The 18439-nt window shown below is 53.3% G+C and overlaps 1 protein-coding gene across 2 annotated transcripts in view; it reads left to right on the forward strand.

Moving 5' to 3' along the window:
• SPNS3 (SPNS lysolipid transporter 3, sphingosine-1-phosphate (putative)) overlaps positions 1-18439 on the forward strand; it is a 55768-nt gene that overhangs the window by 11331 nt on the left and 25998 nt on the right. The window contains exons 3-8 of one of the 2 annotated variants that reach the window (XM_024235159.3): positions 160-296; positions 1177-1328; positions 2025-2091; positions 3409-3557; positions 4492-4644; positions 9120-9309. In XM_024235159.3, the coding sequence (XP_024090927.3) occupies positions 160-296; positions 1177-1328; positions 2025-2091; positions 3409-3557; positions 4492-4644; positions 9120-9309 (848 nt within the window). The remainder of the gene's footprint in view (positions 1-159; positions 297-1176; positions 1329-2024; positions 2092-3408; positions 3558-4491; positions 4645-9119; positions 9310-18439) is intronic. The other variant, XM_054537437.2, reaches the window with a different exon arrangement.

Here is an 18439-nt window from a genome sequence, read left to right on the forward strand (position 1 = left end):
CTGTGAGGTTCACCTTATCTTTTCTTCCTCATACCCTGGGCCCGCTGCCAAGATGCCAGCTTGTGGCATCTGAGTCAGGCTCCTTCCCTGGGCCTGCTGGGCCGTCTGCCCTGCCACGGTCGTGGGGGGATCCAGGCTGCCCCTGTGTGTCTCCTCCAGTCTTCGTCAGCTGCCTGCTGCTGTCTGCACCTGTGTTTGGCTACCTGGGCGACCGACATAGCCGCAAGGCCACCATGAGCTTCGGGATCTTGCTGTGGTCAGGAGCTGGCCTCTCTAGCTCCTTCATCTCCCCCCGGGTAGGTGTCCATACCCCTGCCCAGGCCCCTGAGGCCCCTTCCCCACCTGCTTCTTCCCTGATCCAGCCCTGTCAGAGCTGCGTGGGGACACTTCTGCTTCATTCCCGGCTGTGACTGGATCAGGGATTGCACTGAGGGCTGGGAGAGGAGGTGAGAGCACAGTCTCCAGTCTCCAGCCTGAGTCTGCACAGGGCAGAGCTGGTGGACTTTTTTTTTTTTTTTTTTTTGGAGACAGAATTTCGCTCTTGTTGCCCAGGTTAGAGTGCAATGGCACGATCTCGACTCACTGCAAACTCTGCCTCCCGAGTTCAAGCAATTCTACTGTCAGCCTCCAGAGTAGCTGGGATACCAGGCGCGTGCCACCACGCCCAGCTAATTTTTGTATTTTTTAGTAGAGACAGGGTTTCGCCACATGGGCCAGGCTGGTCTCAAACTCCCGACCTCAGGTGATCTGCCCGCCTCGGCCTCCCAAAGTGTTGGGATTACAGGCGTGAGCCAATGCGCCTGGCCAAGCTGGTGGACTTTCTTAACAGGAGGCCTCCTCTCTCCTACCTCTCACTGCCGCACCAGCTTCATTTCTGCCCGACTCTGCTGGGGGTGGGGCTGGGGGTAACAACTGCCGTCTTGGGGAATTGGCCTGGTTAACAATGGTGGGACCCAGAAAAAGGGCTCCCCTGGGCAAGGGGGCAGGTGGTGGCTGCAGGGGACACACGTGTGACTGTGGGAACCTGGAGTGGAGAGGTGTCTGTAGCCCCGATCCCCTCTCCCTACTCTGGGGTCCATGTCACGAGGTCCCCTTGGCTCCTCCGACAAACCCTCGGGTCCCTGGCCCTATGGGTGATTTCTGGAACTCACTGTGGTCTTGTGCCTGCTCGCCCAGTATTCTTGGCTCTTCTTCCTGTCCCGGGGCATCGTGGGCACTGGCTCGGCCAGCTACTCCACCATCGCGCCCACCGTCCTGGGCGACCTCTTCGTGAGGGACCAGCGCACCCGCGTGCTGGCCGTCTTCTACATCTTTATCCCCGTTGGAAGGTTGGTATCACCCATGGGTCCGCTTCCCCAGGTGGTAAACTGAGGTCCAAAGGAGTCAGAACAGGGGCTGGACGTGGGTAGGAGAGGTCAAACCAGGAGGGCTGGGATGTGAGTCCCAGTGCTACCCTCTTCCTCACCACGTGAGTCTACCTCTCCGAGCCTCAGTTTCCTCATCTGTAGACGGGGGCAGTGACACCAGCTGATGGGCTGGGGGAGGAGTAGAGGTGATGAGGATGTGCCCTACAGATTCATACACGCGGCAGTGTGGCCCGCCCAGGGAGGGGCCGGCCCTGGGAGGTAAGGTGAGGAAGCGTGTTAGGGCCAGGCCCTGCACCCCACAACAGGCTAGGCCAGAGCAGGATTTGCAGTCAGGACCCTGGCCTCTGACCCAGGTTTCCTGAACTTGCCTGACTCAAGCAGAGCCCAGCCTTGGGCAGGCGGGTGGAGGGTATGTGTTTCCATAGGTGGGGAGAGTGGCGCTGGGGGTGGGCCAGGAGCCAGAGGTCACTGGTGACTTGACCAAGGGCAGTGGACATCTGGGCCTCACGTGGCTTACTTTCCTCAGTGAAACAGCTCTGAGCCTGCAGAGAGCCAGCTCCCTGGGGCATGGGGGGGCACCCTGGGTCAGGCTGGCGGTGGAGTCTGCCTTCCGCCTCCCTCCCCTCACAGCCCATCGCCCTTGCCCCTCTATTGCAGTGGTCTGGGCTACGTGCTGGGGTCGGCTGTGACGATGCTGACTGGGAACTGGCGCTGGGCCCTCCGAGTGAGTCCAGCTTCCTTTTCTTCCCTCTGCTTTCCCTCTGGACCGGCAGGGACTTTCCAGCCTTGGGTGACCTTAGCCACTTGGCGTAGCACCCAGCGCCATTGTGGGGGCAGGGGGGTGGTCAGGCATTGGCAGCTTTGGACATTTGGGGCCTCATAGGGAGCATGGGTTGTGGAAGTGGTGGCCCTGGGCTCAAAAGCTGGCTGCTTAGTTTACCAGCTGTGTGGTCTCAAGCAGGTCACCTTCTTCTTCAGAGCCTCAGTTTGCCTGTCGGTAAAGCGGGGATAGTAAATGCTACCTAAGGCATCTTGAGGATCAGTGAGATGAGAGATGGAAGTTCCAAGTCGCAGGATCAGGATGTAGAGTAGGCCCTTGAGGACTGGCAGCTAGGCTCGCTCAGCAGTTGAGCAGGATGCTGAGGAAGATGCCGGGCAGGCCCCGCTGGGGCTGCAGCCCTTGTGTTTCCAACGTGGGCACGGAGAGGGACCATTCTGAAGAGGAAGGAACTCCAGAGTGGAGGGTGCTGAGCCCAGCCCTGGGAGTGCAGCTTGGTGGGAATGCAGGCTGCGCTCAGACCTCTGCGGAGCCAGCCCAGTGCCGGGGAGCTGGCGTGTGAAGTGCTGAAGCCATATTTGGAATCTTGGGGGTGGAGTGGGCTTCAAGGAGGCAGGTCTGACCTGGCTTGAATAAACCTTCTCATGGTCTCAGCTGTTTGAAGGCTGCCCCAAGGTGGGTAGTGAGATCCCCGTCCTTGGGGTTTGAGCAGAGGGGCCGCTAGGAGAGGATGCCAGGGCAGGACTGTGTGGCAGATGGAGGCCTGGGCCAGGGAAAGTTCAGCTCTAGGGGCAGCAAGTACTCAGGAGGCAGGGCCAGTGTAGCGAGGGTCCCTGTTCTCAACCATCTCAGGCCCACTGACCTCAAAAGAGTGGTGTCTGTACTGGAAAGACAGGAATTACTTGAAGTCCCAAAGAGAGTCCACTCCCCAGAAAGGCTGCAGTGGTAAGGGCTGAGAAACAGTGGTACATCCTGCTCTGTGGATACCAGCGCCCTGAGAAACAGTGGTACGTTCTGCTCTGTGGGTACCAGCGCCCTGAGAAACAGTGGTACGTTCTGCTCTGTGGGTACCAGCGCCCTGAGAAACAGTGGTACGTTCTGCTCTGTGGGTACCAGCATCCAGGAATCAGGTCACCCTGACTGCCCCCAGGGCTTGGACCCCAGAGGTCAGCCACTGGCTGATACTGTGGCCAGTTGCCCCCGGGGGTCTCTTGGGCTGTGATAATATGTGGCCCTGAGCTTCCTGGGCCCTCTTGTCCCCAGATCATGCCCTGCCTGGAGGCCATGGCCTTGATCCTGCTTATCCTGCTGGTTCCAGACCCACCCCGCGGAGCTGCCGAGGCACAGGGGGAGGGGGCCACGGGAGGCTCCAGGAGCAGCTGGTGTGAGGACATCAGATACCTGGGGAAAAAGTGAGTGTCCCTGCTACCCCCTGCAAGGCACAGAAAAACCCCTTTGTCTGCCCCAGCGTCACTGACCCCCTCTCTCCACCTCCAGGGAGCCCTCCCTGGTTGTCCCAGTGTTCACAGCTCTCCTCTTCCTCTGAGATTGCACTTACCAACCGAAGTGCCTCTCCCTTCCTTAGGGCTCAGCCTCCATCACCTTGCCATGTGACAGAAATATGGACTGAGTGGGAGGGAGATGGCATGAGCCCCAGCCTTGCCTCTGCCCTGCCCATAAGTGACCCCAGCCCTCAGAGCCTCAATGTCCTTTGTATTCAATGGATGGAATTCTCTAGCCTTGCCCCCTTCTCCGGGTTGCTGGGAGGATGCTGGGAATTCATCACTCACCTCTCCAAGCCTCATGGCGTGCATGATCCTCTGTGCCAGCCATGCTGGGGGAGGCAGGCAGGAGTCAACTGCTGGTCCCAGGCCTGGTGATTCACTGTAAGGCAGGGCATGGACAAGACCCAATTCTGTTACTGAGCTGAGAAACCGGTCGGGAGGACTCAGAGGAAGATGGGGCAGGCAGAGACAGCTTCCTGGAGAATGTGATGCTGGATGGGGGCCTCTCAGGATGGGGAGATTTGGTCCTGCAGAGAGGAGGGAGGGAGGAAGAGGCAAGATGTGTGGGTGGGAGGGTCTCAGAAATCTTGGGGAGGCTGGAGCTCAGGGTGCTGCCAGGAAGGATCTGGAGGCTGGAGCTTGGGGTAACATGAGTGTCTTCTTCTTTGGAGTCTCAGTTTCCGTATCTGTAAAGAGGGGGTAGCAAATGCTACCTATGGAATCTTGAAGGTAATAAGACAAGATGGGAAAGTTCCTAGACTGCCCAGGAGCCAGGAGGAGTGGACAGGCCCCTTCAGCCCTAGCCCTCTCCCGACTCCAGCTGGGGCACCTCGTCTTGCAGCTGGAGTTTCGTGTGGTCGACCCTTGGAGTGACCGCCATGGCCTTTGTGACTGGAGCCCTGGGGTTCTGGGCCCCCAAGTTTCTATTCGAGGCGCGCGTGGTTCACGGGCTACAGCCTCCCTGCTTCCAGGAGCCGTGCAGCAACCCCGACAGGTGAGGGCGTCCGGGGGCCCTGGGCACCTGGCCCAGCTCGGGGGCTCTTGCTGAGGAAGTTCTGAGGTTCTGAGCTCCAAAATTCAGTTTCTTGGGGTAGGGCACGTGGTGCTGTGTGAAGACAGTGGAGCTCAGGACCCAGATGGCAGCAGGAGGCCTGGCTCTGGCTCTGGCTGAGCCTCTGCCACTCTGGGTGGCCATGGCCAGCTCTCTTGTCCTCTCTGGGCTGAATTCCCCATCTCTCCACTCTTGGGGCTGCTGTGGGCTCCAGAAGGCACTGGCGGGAAATGGGGGTGAGGCTTCTGTGGGGCTGTGGGATGAGAGGAGCCTTAGGCAGCCACCCTTCAGAGGGGCCTGTAGCATCTTCTGTGAGGGCATCCCATTTTACAGATGGCAAACTGGGGCCTGGGAGGCCTCGTCACTTTGCTGGTTTTGGGATTTCACATGTGTGGGAAGGCTGCTGGGAGGGGAGGCTCGGGCACTCTGCCCTCAGGGCGTGCCCTCTCCCGCTTCCTGCCTGGCTGTCTGCTGCCCGGCTGGGCTCCACTTCTGTTCCTATCACCTTTGACCCTGTTCTCCAAGAGCTCCAGTGACCGCTTGATGCAGAGTCAAGGACATCCTTCAATCCTCCCTTCCTTCTCTCCTCCTCCTCCCGGAACCCTTCACCCCGGCCTCTTCCCTGCCTCCAGGGGCTGCTCTTCAGCCTCCTTGCGGTCCCCCCCTCCCCTCTGACCCTGTTCTGGTGGGTCCTGGGGGCTCCTGGGGATGCTGTCTTCTTCCCTGGAGCCCCATCCTCCCCCAGGGTTTTGGCGACACTCGTCCTCTGCTGACTGCACCTACGCCTACCTTCTCCTTCCCTCCTCCTCCTCCTCCTTCTCCCTTTTTTCTCTCTTCTCTCCTCTTCTCCTCTTCTCTCCTTCCTTTTCTCTTTCTCTCTCCCTCCCTACCCCTCTCCCCTCCTTCCTCTCTCTCTCCCTCCCTACCCCTCTCCCCTCCTTCCTCTCTCTCTCCCTCCCTCCCTCCTTTTCTTCTCTTCTCTTCCTTTCTTTGTTTTTTGAGTCAAGGTCTTGCTCTGTCACCAGGCCGGAGTGCAGTGGTACAAACACAGTTCGCTGCAGCCTCGACCTCCCAGGCTTTAGCAATCCTCCCACCTCAGCCTCCCAAGTAGCTGGGACCACAGGTACATGCCACCATGCCTGGCTATTTTTATTTTATTTTATTTCTTTTGAGACAGAGTTTCACTCTTGTTGCCCAGGCTGGAGTTCAATGGTACAATCTTGGCCGACTGCAATCTCCACCTCCCGGGTTCAAGTGATTCTCCTACCTCAGCCTCCCGAGTAGCTAAGATTACAGGCATGTGCCACCACACCTGGCTAATTTTTTTTTGTATTTTTAGTAGAGATGGGGTTTCACCATGTTGGGCAGGCTGGTCTCAAACTCATGACCTCAAATGATTGGCCCACCTCAGCCTCCCAAAGTGCTGGAATTACAGGCGTGAGCCACCACAGCCGGCCGAACTTATAGATCTTTAAGGGCTCTCTTGGCTGTGAGAGTCTGTGATGCTGGGAAGGCCCTGTGTGGATGGAGAGAACATGAAGGGCTTGGTAGCTGGGGCATGTCCTCTGGCTGCACCTCCCGCTCAGGGGCTGGCGGGGGTGCCTTTTCAGGCAGCCTGTCTAAGTAATCAATCCTAAGTCTCATGAATATCTCGAGAACCTGCCAAGGTCAGCTCAGACCAGGACTCAGAGGCAGCTAGCATACATCTGGGATTTGGGTCATTTGACTGGGTTGAGCCAGACCTCGCACAGCTTGGAAGGCTGGGAAGGTTTGGAAAGCACTTCTTCTTCTTTTTCTTTCTTTTTTTTTTTTTTTTTAATTTGAGACAGAGTCTTGCTGTGTTGCTAGGCTGGAGTGCAGGGGCACGATCTCGGCTCACTGCAACCTTGGCCTCCTGGGTTCAAGCGATTCTCCTGCCTCAGCCTCCTAAGTAGCTGGGACTACAGGTGCACACCACCCCACCCAGCTAATTTTTGTACTTCTGGTAGAGAATTTAGAGAATTCTCAGTCATTTGTGCAAAGTGAGGGTGGGAGAAGAGAGGGGAAGCTACATCAGTCAGCGTGGACCAGTCCCACAGAGCCATCAGTGCTGGTCAGGAGCTTGCTCAGAGGACAACAGGGAGCTACTGAGAGGCTGGAAAGATCCTGGTTAGACTGGTGTTTTCAAGAGTTCACGCTGGGTACAGTCTCAGCGTTCCCTTTGAGCTCCTTTATTTGTTTTGTTTTGTTTGGTTTTTGAGACGGAGTCTCGCTCTCTTGCCCAGGCTGGAGTGCAGTGGTGTGATCTCAGCTCACTGCAACCTCCACCTCCCAGATTCAAGTGATTCTCCTGCCTCAACCTCCCGAGTAAGCTGGGATTACAGGTGCCAACCACCGTTCCCAGCTAATTTTTGTATTTTTTAAATTTTTAAAATTTTTTTTTAGTAGAGACGGGGTTTTGCTGTGTTGGCCAGGCTGGTCTTGAATTCCTGACCTCAAGTGATCCACCCACCTTGGCCTCCCAAAGTGCTGGGATTACAAGCTTAAGCCACCTCGCCTGGTCCCCTTTGAGCTCCTTTAAAAGGGGGCTGGAGGTTGCAGAATGGACCAGGAGGGTGAAGATGTGTATTCAATCCTGGTCTGTAATTTACCAGCTGGGTAATCTTGGCCTTGACCTTTCTCAGCCTCACCTTGCTCACCTGTCCATCTGGGAATTGTAGGAGGAATCAATGAGTTCACTTGCTCAACATACATCTCTCGTGTGCCAGGCTCTATGCTTCCAGCAGACAGTCAAGAGAGGAAACCAAACCTGTTACTGTTCTCTAGGGATTCCCAGGCCAGTGAATGAATCTGATGACAGACACAGAAGGTGCTGTGGGAACTGATGGGAGTGAAGGGATCAGCAAGGGAACAAAGGAAGGGCATCCCCAAGTAGGCTGTGCTGGGTCTTGAAGGATGAGTAGGAGTTTGATAGGTCAAAAACTAGTGAAGGATGTTCCAGGCAGAGGAATGAAAGCATGTGGTGGGGAGTTGGGAGGGGAGAGCAACTAGTTTAGGGGAAGAAAATAGAGCTGGGACCTGGGTTTGATGTGAGCCAGAGTCATATCACGAAGAACAATGTACACCATATGGAACTGCAGACAAATCTAGTGGGTGTCTGAGAGCTGGTGGAGAATTTTAGGCAGGAGGTGGTCAGGTCTGTGTTTTTAATTTTATTTTTAGAGACAGGTTCTTGCTCTGTTGCCCAAGCTGGAGTGCAGTGGTATGATCATAGCTCACTGTGGCCTCGAACTTCTGAGCTCAAGCGATCCTCCCGCCTCAGCCTCCTGAGTAGCTGGGACTACAGGTGCATGCCACCAAGGCTAGATAATTTTAAAAATTTTTGTAAGGCCGGGTGCGGTGGCTCATGCCTGTAATCCCAGCACTTTGGGAGGCTGAGGCGGGCGGATCACAAGGTCAGGAGTTCGAGACCAGCCTGGCCAGCATGGTGAAACCCCGTCTCTACTAAAAATAAAAAAATTAGCCGGGCATGGTGGTGTGCACCTGTAGTTCCAGCTACTTGGGAGGCTGAGGCAAGAGAATCACTTGAACCTGGGAGGCGGAGGTTGCAGTGAGCCGAGATTGCACCACTGCACTCCAGCCTGGGTGACAGAGCGAGACTCCATCTCAAAAAAAAAAAAAAAAAAAAATTTTTTTTTGTAGAGATGAGATCTTTCTGATCTTGAACTCCTCCCACCACAGATCTCCTGCCACCACAGAACGCACTCTTGGGGAGCCTGTGTGGAGGTTATTTTGGAGGGACAGGTCTCCACAGGAAGGATGTACAAGGGGAAGCCAAACAGAGTAGAAGTGGGTCTAAAAGTGGGTGGGAAAAGGACGGAAGTCAGGTAGGGGCTGCCTGAGAGGGGTTCAAAGACAGGGAGTGGAAGGATGGGATTCAAGGAGGGAGGGCGTGTAGAGAGCCCAGAGAAGGGCCGGGTGTATCACAGGGGCTCAGTAAATACATGTTCACTTTCCTCCGTTCCTCTTAGTACTGGGAGCTGGAAAGAGAGGAGGTTGGTGCCAGGGTGGGACCCTGGAATTCAGATTTTGAGTGGGGCAGTTTTGGGGGGTGAAAGGGTAAGGGTCAATGGAGATGAGGCAGGCTGGGACCTGGGGTGCTGGGTGATCACCCACATGGCCAGTGGGATCCCCAGGATGAGACAGGGGATGAGGGAGAAAAGGAGGTGGGGGAGGGCAGTGGGATATTGGTCCCTGGGATCATCAGTGAGGAGGGTGGGTAAGGTCCGGGTCAGGTCAGGGGCCCACAGCCATATTCCCTGTAGACACCAGATCATGCACTTGAGCCGAGGGGCTAGACCTGGGGCTGGGAGCAGGTTGAAGGGTCCCTATGCTGAGCTCACCCAGCTGACCAACCCCTCTGTGCTCTTCCCCATCAGCCTGATTTTTGGGTCACTGACCATCATGACCGGCATCATTGGGGTCATCTTGGGGGCAGAAGCTGCGAGGAGGTACAAGAAAGTCATTCCAAGAGCTGAGCCCCTCATCTGCGCCTCCAGCCTGCTTGCCACAGCCCCCTGCCTCTACCTGGCTCTCGTCCTGGCCCCCAACACCCTGCTGGCGTCCTATGTAAGTGAGAGCCTCTGTGGAGGTGGGGACAGGTTTGGGGGGCGAGGAACTCCCGTTTCCACAGGCTCACGCTGTGCCCGGCCTTTATGTACATTATGTTGATCATTCCTTCTGGGTAGAGCTTGTTATCCCCATTTTATAGATCAGTAAAGAGAAGCTTGGCTGGACGCGGTGGCTCATGTCTGTAATCCTAGCACTTTGGGAGGTCAAGGCCGGCCTGGCCAATATGGTGAAACCTCGTCACTACTAAAAATACAAAAAATTAGCTGGGCATGGTGGCAGGCACCTATAATCCCAGCTGCTTGGGAGGCTGAGGCAGGAGAATCACTTGAACCCGGGAGGTGGAGGTTGCAGTGAGCTGAGATTGCGCCACCGCACTCCAGCCTGGGCAATGGAGCAAGACTCCATCTTGGGGGAAAAAAAAGAGAGAGAAGCTTACCAGGAGTTCCACGGTGAGGAAGGGGCAGAACTGGGATTCGAGCCTGAGCTTTTCTGACTGTAAAAGATGTCCTCTGAGCATTGGGTTAATGTGTTCATTTGAGAAAATAGGACTCATTTATTGCCAGGGCATATTGTGGGCGCAAGAAGAAATAGAGCAATTCTCCCCAGGTTACAGAGGAGGGAAGCAAGGCCCAGACTGGTTATGGCCAATGTTGACGCTGCTTTAAGGGCGATAATCATGGTAATAACAAGTGTTCCAAATCCACATCCCATCACACCCCTTCATGGGCCTCACACTCTGGCTATGCCAGCCATGTGGGCACACACACTTCCCAGACTTTGCACGCGTCCATTTCTTCCACCAAGAGCACCAGTTCCTCTTTTGTGCATCCTGAAATCCTCCTTCTACAAGACTCAACTCCAAGTCCGCTTCCTCCAAAAGCCTTCCCCTACCACGCTATCCTCACACCAGAATTCATGTTCCCACTTGGGCTCAGCACCTGTTTGGGTCCCATGAGGCACCGAGGTTTATGGGGCCTGTCCACAGACAGGGAGCCCAAAGGGTGGGACCAGAGCCAGAGGGTCCCTGTGTGCAGCCGTGTCCCTGGCTCCCCAAAGCCCCAGCCCTGCCTGTCCCCCAACATGGGAAAGGGCCACTGCTTCTGGGAAGACGACGCCAGCCCAGCCACAAGCAGAGGGGCTAGACCTCCCATCCTTTCCCAGCTCCATGGCCCTGGGCCCTGTGGCTGCAGGCACAGATGCGCTTGCACGTGTTAACCAGGTTTACTGAGCAGACTGGACTTTGGAAAAGTAAACCAGCCACAACTTTATTGTCCTCACACTAGTTTGGCTGCATCGCCCACCCATGGCCAGAGCCCATCGCTTCTCCAGTCACATGCATGAACTAAACAGTCTGGTCCCATTGAAATCAAAACAACTTTAGCCCTGCTTCCAAATAAAGCTTTTTTTTTTTTTTTTTGAGACAGAGTCTTGCTCTGTCGCCCAGGCTGGAGTGCAGTGGCACGATCTTGGCTCACTGCAACCAACCTCCATCTCCTGGGTTCAAGTGATTCTCCTGACTCAGCCTCCCAAGTAGCTGGGATTACAGGCCCCCGCCACCACGCCCAGCTAATTTTTTTGTGTATTTTTAGTAGAGACAGGGTTTCACTATGTTGGCCAGGCTGGTCTTGAACTCCTGACCTTGTGATCCACCCACCTCAGCCTCCCAAAGTGCTGGGATTACAATTGTGAGCCACTGCACCCTGCCTCTTTTTTGAGACTGAGTCTCACCCTGTTGCCCAGGCTGGAGTGCAGTGGCGCGATCTCAGCTTACTGTAACCTCCGCCTCCCGGGTTCAAGCCATTCTCCTGCCTTAGCCTCCCAAGTAGCTGGGATTACATGTGTAAGCCACCACGCCCAGCTAATTTTTGTATTTTTAATAGAGATGGGGTTTCGCCACGTTGGCCAGGCTGGTCTCAAACTCCTGATCTCAGGTGATCTGCCTGTCTCGGCCTCCCAAAGTGCTGGGATTACAGATGTGAGCCACCACACCCAGCCCCAAACAAAGCTTCTATTAGGACCAGAAAACTGCCTTGGGAAGAGGCGGGGCTGTAGTCCAGTTTTGTTCTTGTTGCATCTTCCACCCCACATCCCTGACATCTCCCCTCCCCTTGCGATTCTGTCCTCTCCAGAGATGAGCAAGCAAGGAAGGATGACTGAGAACAGGCCAAGTATTGCCTGTGTCTGGAGCTGTTTCTGCTGACTGTCAGTGCCCTCCATATGGCAGATGCCCAGAGGCGGGGTGTGGGGGGGCACTTTGTGGGCGTTTTGGGGTCTCTGGCCCCGGTTTTTGCTTTGCCCAATTCCTTGATGCAAGGGTTACCTTTCCAGCCAGGCCGTCTTGCCCGGGTAGGCAATCCTGCAAGGGGCCCCCTCTCATGAGCACCGTGTCTCCCTCCGCGGTATCCATCTGAGCCCTGTAAGAGGTCGGGAAGGGAGGCTTCCCCCACTGCAGCCCTCTCCCCTCCCGCGACACTGCAGACTACTCCATCTGGCATCCCCACCCGCATACTTCCCTGGGCGGAGTCAGGGCCCAGGGTCCATTCTCCCCAAATGCCAGATGACATGCGTCTGAGTGTCCTGAAGACGTCTTCTGTGCACGCCCCTCAGGCTGTCCTGGCATAGAAGGCTCAGCATTTAGCCGGCGTCCAGCCAGGGAGAAAAGGCCAGCTTCCTTCCTGGCAAGCACTGCCCTCTGTGGGGGGTGAGTGTCACCTGAAGCCCCTAACTCAGCTTAAGAGTAGAACTCTTTATTCTTTATTTATTAACTTTTTTAGAGATGGGGGCTCTCACTATGTTGCTCAGGCTGGTCTTGAACTCCTGGACTCAAGCAATCCTCTTGCCTCAGCCTCCTGAACAGCTGGGACTACAGGCGTGCACCACCACACCCGGCTAATTTTTGTATTTTTAGTCGAGATGGGGTTTCGCCATATTGCCCAGTCTGGTCTCAAACTCCTGTCCTCAAGTGATCCGCCCATCTCAGCCTCCCAAAGTGCTGGGATTACAGGCGTGAGCCACCGTGCCTGGTCAAGAGTAGAACTCTTTCAATAAATCTTCCCCTGAGCGTGACTTCTATGCAAGGGGGCGGGCGGGGGGGAGGCAAATGGGATAGCTCTGTTCTCCCACCAAGTCCTGAAGGTGTGCTGGCACCTCTCTTGAGGTGTGGGCGCTGCTCATCCCTTGTTCTCAGCCTTGGGTCTCTGCGGAAATTCCTGAAGACTAGAAAGTCTTGTCATTCTCTTCTGCACATGCTCTTATTTAGTCCTCGCGACTGACATTTTTGTGGGGAAGGTTTTTTCTTTTCATATTTTATTTTATTTTATTTTTTGAGATGGAGTCTCTATTGCCCAGGCTGGAGTACAGTGGCACGATCTAGACTCACTGCAACCTCTACCTCTCAGGTTCAAGCGATTCTCCTGCCTCAGCCTCCCCAGCAGCTGGGATTATAGGTGCATGCCACTAATTGTTGTGTTTTTTTTGTTTTGTTTTTGTGTTTTTTTTTTTTTTTTTTTGAGACAGGGTATCAATCTGTCGCCCAGGCTGGAGTGCAGTGGAGCGATCTCAGCTCACTGCAACCTCTGCCTCCCAGGTTCAAGTGATTCTCCTGTCTCAGCCTCCTGAGTAGCTGGGATTACAGGCCCATGCCACCACACCCGGCTAATTTTTGTATTTTTAGTAGAGATGGTGTTTCACCATTTTGACCAGGCTGGTCTCGAACTCCTGACCTCAAGTGATCTGCCTACCTCAGCCTCCCAGGGTGCTGAGATTACAAGCATGATCTACCACGCCCAGCCTGGAAGGTTTTTTCTTATGCCATTTGACAGGTTGGAAAACTGAAGCCCACAGATAGAATCAGGTGAATAGTGAGACAGACAAAACTCCAACACCTGGCTGGGTGCAGTGGCTGACGTCTGGAATCCCAGTATTTTGGGAGGCCAAAGTGAGAGGATCACTTGAGCTCAGGAGTTAGAGACCAGCCTGGACAACATAGCAAGACCCTGTCTCTACAAAAAATTAAAAAATTAGTTGGGCATGGTGGCACATGCCTGTAGTCCCAGCTACTGGGGAGGCTGAGGCTGGAGGATTGTTTGAGCCCAAGTGATAGAGGCTGCAGTGAGCTCTGATCATGCCACTGCAGTCCAGCCTGGGTGACAGAATAGGACCCTGTCTCAAAACAAACCGACAATCAACCTCCAACTTGGCTGTGACGCCTCCAAAGTCTGTGTCCTTCATAGTGCACTGATCCAGAAACAGAGCTGGGCACACCCCAGGCACTAGTAAATCCCTTAATGCTTATTGACTGAAGGGAGGGGACCATCACTTCTGGCTGGTGGGAGCTGATGGGGGCTGGTGGGGCCTGACCTCGCAGGGAAGCTGAGGCCCAGGCAGATGGAGGCCCCATCAAAGCTGTCCCTGTACCAGCCAGCTGGGTCTGGGGACCCCCCGCCAGCCCTACTTCTGCCACTGTCTTGTTTGGTTCTGGGAGGTGCTCGTTGGCTGTGTTTCGAGGACACAGCTGCCCCCACCTCCACCCCCTGCACCCTGCAGCCTGGCGCATCTCCAGAGCTGGTTGGCTCATCTAGAAATGACATTGCGTCTTGGCTGCCAAAGCCAGCTGGAGAAACTCTTCTTTAGGCCTGCCCTGGGCGTTGGGGCTGAGGGGCAGAAAGGCGGGCAGGGCCAGAGTGCGTCCATCCTCTGGTGCTGGGAAACTGCTGGGTCTGGCATGGTTACCCACCGACGCTGAGCCTCTGCAGCCAGAACTCTAACCCTCCAGAGGTGCTGCCATCCCGCCTCCACCCCCACCCCGTGACTCTGTCTGTGCCTCCGTAGAATGCTCGGATGTTCTGACCTGAGATTCAGGCTCCAGTTCTTCCTCCCCAACAACTGTCAGTCACAAAGCCCTTGACCTCTCCCAGGCCTACCCTCTCCTCTCCGTCCTCTCTGCCCTTCCCTGGCTCATGCCTTGCTGTCTTTCTCCAGAACTGTTCTAGAAGCCACCTTCCTGGTCTCCTTGTCTTCCTGCTCACCCACTACAATCTGTTCTTCTGTTCTTCACACACTGCCAGAGTGAGCTAGCTAGCTTGCTTGCTTTTTCTCTCTTTCTTTTCTTTTCTTTCCCTCCCTCCCTCTCTCCCTTCCTTCCTTCCTCTCCCTCTCTCTCTCCCTCCCTCCCTCCCTTTCTTTCTTTCCATTTTCTTTCCTTTTCTCCTTCCTTCCTTCTTTTCCCTTCCTTCCTTCCTTCCTCTCTCTCTCTCTCTCTCTCTGTCTCTCTCTGTCTGTCTCTCTCTCTTTCTTTCTTTCTTTCTTTCTTCTTTTCTCTTTTCCTTCCCTTCCTTCCTTCCCTCCAGACAGGGTCTCCCTGTGTTGCCCAGGCTGGTCTTGAACTCCTGGCCTCAAGTGATTCTGCCCACACTGCCTCCCGAGTAGCTGGAATTACAGGCATGTGTCACTGTGCCTGGCTTACAGAGTGAGCTTTCTGACACCACCACCCTTCCCTGCTCAAAAGCCTTACATGGCTCCCTGGTGCCTCTGGAACTAGGCCCAGCCCCTTATCCCGGCATTTAAAGACCCTCATGAGCTTCTCTGATAACCTTAGGAACCTTATTCCTCCACTGAAGTCCTGCCATGCAGGCCCCCTCTTGATTCCCTAGTCATGCCTCCCCTCTCCCTCTCTTTACCCATCCTCACTCCCTTCTCCATGTGTCCAAAGCATTCTAGGCCTTCAAGGGCCAGCTTACCACCGTCTCTCCATGGATTCCTCCCTGGTTGCTGGGCGTGACCCTCTCTCCCTTAGTGCGCGCAGCGTTGTCTTTCTGGGGTCTCAGTTACGTACATTTTGACTCCTCTCCCAGCCCTGTCTGTGAGTTTTAGCAGGGTCCAGGTCTGGTTCTAATCTTTCTCTGCACTCCAGCTTGAAGCACAGTGTCAGGCACATGGACGGGTGGGTGAGGTAAGTCACTGCTGGCTGAGTGAAGAGTCGAGTGACAAACTGTATTTATTTGTTTACTCAACCAATATTTATTGATTGTCAATTAAGTGGCATACTAGTTTAAATGCTGTAGATATAGGCGGCTGGGTGCAGTGGTTCATACCTGTAATCCCAGCACTTTGGGAGGCCGAGGCAGGCGGATCACCTGAGGTCAGGAGTTCAAGACCAGCCTGGGCAACACAGCAAAACGCTGTCTCTACTAAAAATATAAAAAATTAGCTGGGCATGGTGGTGTGAGCCTGTGGTCTCAGCTACTCGGGAGGCTGAGGCAGGAGAATTACTTGAACCCAGGAGGCAGAGGTTGCAGTGAGCCGAGATTGCACCACTGCACTCCAGCCTGGGCGACAGAACGAGACTCCATCTCTAAATAAATAAATAAATGAATAAACAAATGCCATAGCTATAGCAGTGAATAAAACAGATAAAAATGTCTCTGTCCTGAGGGAACTTACATTCTAGTTGGGGGAGATAGATAACAAGCAAGATACATAAGTATTGTGAATTTTATTGTAAAATTCAGAGTATTTCAGATAATAATAAAGGCTTAGGAGAGAAGTATTGTCAGGAAGGAAATAGGGAGAGTGTGAGTATTGGGAGGAGAGGGTAGCAATTTTTTGTAGGGTGGCCAGAGAGGCCTCACTGAGAAGGTAATTGTTGAATAAAGACCTGTAGGGGGTGAAGTAGTGAATTGTGTGGATATTCGGGGGAACAGTGTTCCAGGTAGAGGGAATAGCAACTGTGAAGGCCCTGAGTCAGGAGTGTACCCGATGGGTTTGAATAACAACAAGGTGGCTACTGTGATTAGTGCAGAGAGAGAAGTGGGAGAGGGAGGTGAGGACAGAGAGATGATGGGTGCCAGATCATGTAGGATATTGTGGGCATCAGGTGAGATAGAGTTTTGTTCTAAGAAGTGGGACATCTGGCTTTTGTCTTCCGTATCTATTGAAATGATCATGTAGTTTTGTCCTTTATTCAATTTCTACAGTTTATTACATTGACTGATATTTATATGTTTAACCAACCTTGCATTCCTGGGATATGCTCGCCATGGTCATGGTGGGTAGTCATTTTTATGTATTGCTGGATTTTTTTTTTTTTTTTTTTGAGACAGAGTCTCGCTCTGTGGCCCAGGCTGGAGTGCAGTGGCGTGATCTTGGCTCACTGCAAGCTCCACCTCCCAGGTTCACACCATTCTCCTGCCTCAGCCTCCCAAGTAGCTGGGACTACAGGCGCCTGCCACCACGCCTGGCTAATTTTTTGTATATATATATATTTTTTTAGTAGAGACAGGGTTTCACCATGTTAGCAAAGATGGTCTCAATCTCCTGACCTCATGATCCGCCTGCATCAGCCTCCCAAAGTGCTGGGATTACAGGTGTGAGCCACCGCACCTGGCTAAATTGCTGGATTTGAGTTCATAGTATTTTGTTGAGGATTTTTGCACATACATTCATAAGAGATATTGGTCTGCAGTTTTCTTGTGGTGTCTTCATCTGGTTTTGGTATCAGGGTAGTGGCCTTGTAATGAGTTGGCAAGTGTTCCTTCCTCTTCTGTTTTTTGGATGACTTCATGAAGAATTTGTTAATTTATCTTTAAACATTTGGAAGAAGTCACCAGCAAAGCCATCTGGTTCTGGGCTTCTGTTTGTGGAAAGTTTTGTGATTGCTAACTCAATATTTACTCGTTATAGGTCAATTCAAATTTTCTGTTTCTTCTTGAGTTGTTTCAGTAGTTTGTATCTTTTTAGGAATTTGTACATTTATTCTAGGTTGGCACACAATAGTTTATATAACAGTTCCTTCTAATTCTTTTAATTTCTGTAAGGTGAGTAGTAGTGTCCCCCCTTTCATTCCTAATTTTAGTAATTTGAGTCTTTTTTTCTCGGTCGGTTTGTCTAAAGGTTTGTCTATCTTGCTGATCTCTTTGAAGAATCAACTTTTGGTTTCATCGATTTTTTTCTACTATTTGCTTTTTTTTCTTTTCTTTTCTTTTCTTTTTTTTTTTTTTTTTTGAGACAGGGTCTTGCTTTTTTTCCCAGGCTTGAGCTCCTGGCTTCAAGCAATCCTCCTGCCTCAGCCTCCCTGAGCGTTAGGATTATAGGAGTGAGCCACCCCATCTGGCTGGCTTATGCTGAGTAGAATCACTCTGGCTACTCTGTTGAGAATAGACCTGGGGGCAAGGACAGAAGCAGAGAGGAGTGAGGAGGCTGTTGCTAGGATGCAGGTGAGATGATGGGGTTTGAACCAGAGTGGCAACAAGGAGATTGTGAGAGGCAGTTGGATTACATATGTATTTTAAAGGTAGAGCTATCAGAATTTCCTGATGAATTCCAGAAGGGGTATGAAAGAAGAGTCAGAGGTGAGTTCCAGGTATTGGCATGAGCAGCTGGAACCAGGGAGGGCCCATTAATTGAGGCAGGAAAGTGAGCTGGAGCAGCAAGTGTTTTGGGGAAGGTCAACAGCTTGGGTTTATACATTCTGAGTTTGTCGGGGGAGGTTGATATCCAAGTGGAGGTGTTAGTAGACAGTTGGATAGAGGAGTTGGAAGTCCAGGGGATATGGAATCATCCCTAAAACTTCAAAGGGTGAGAAGATTTTTGGGGAGCGAAAGGAGTCAGCATTAGTATGGGTGTCCAGAGGGTGCTGAGGAATTGGCTTCTGTTGGGCTTCAAAATATGATGTCACCTTACTTTCTTCTACTCATCCATCCACCCATTCACCAATCCATCCATCCATCCATCCATCCATCCACCAATCTATCCATCCACCCATCCATCCTTCTATTCATCCACCAATCTATCCATCCATTCATCTATCCACCAATCCATCCATCCATCCATCCATCCATCCACTCACCCACCAATCTATCCATTCATCCATCCATCCGTCCATCCATCCATCCATCCATCCACCAATCCATCCACCAATCCATCCATCCATCCACCCACCAATCCATCCGTCCGTCCATCCATCCACCAATCCAACCATCCATCCATCCATCCATCTACCCACCAATCCATCCACCCACCAATCCATCCATCCATCCATCCATCCATCCATCCATCCATCCATCCACCAATCCGTCCATCCATCCATCCATCCACCCATCCACCAATCCATCCATCCGTCCGTCCACCC

Source organism: Pongo abelii, chromosome 19, assembly GCF_028885655.2.
Source record: "Pongo abelii isolate AG06213 chromosome 19, NHGRI_mPonAbe1-v2.0_pri, whole genome shotgun sequence".
Lineage (NCBI taxonomy): Eukaryota > Metazoa > Chordata > Mammalia > Primates > Hominidae > Pongo > Pongo abelii.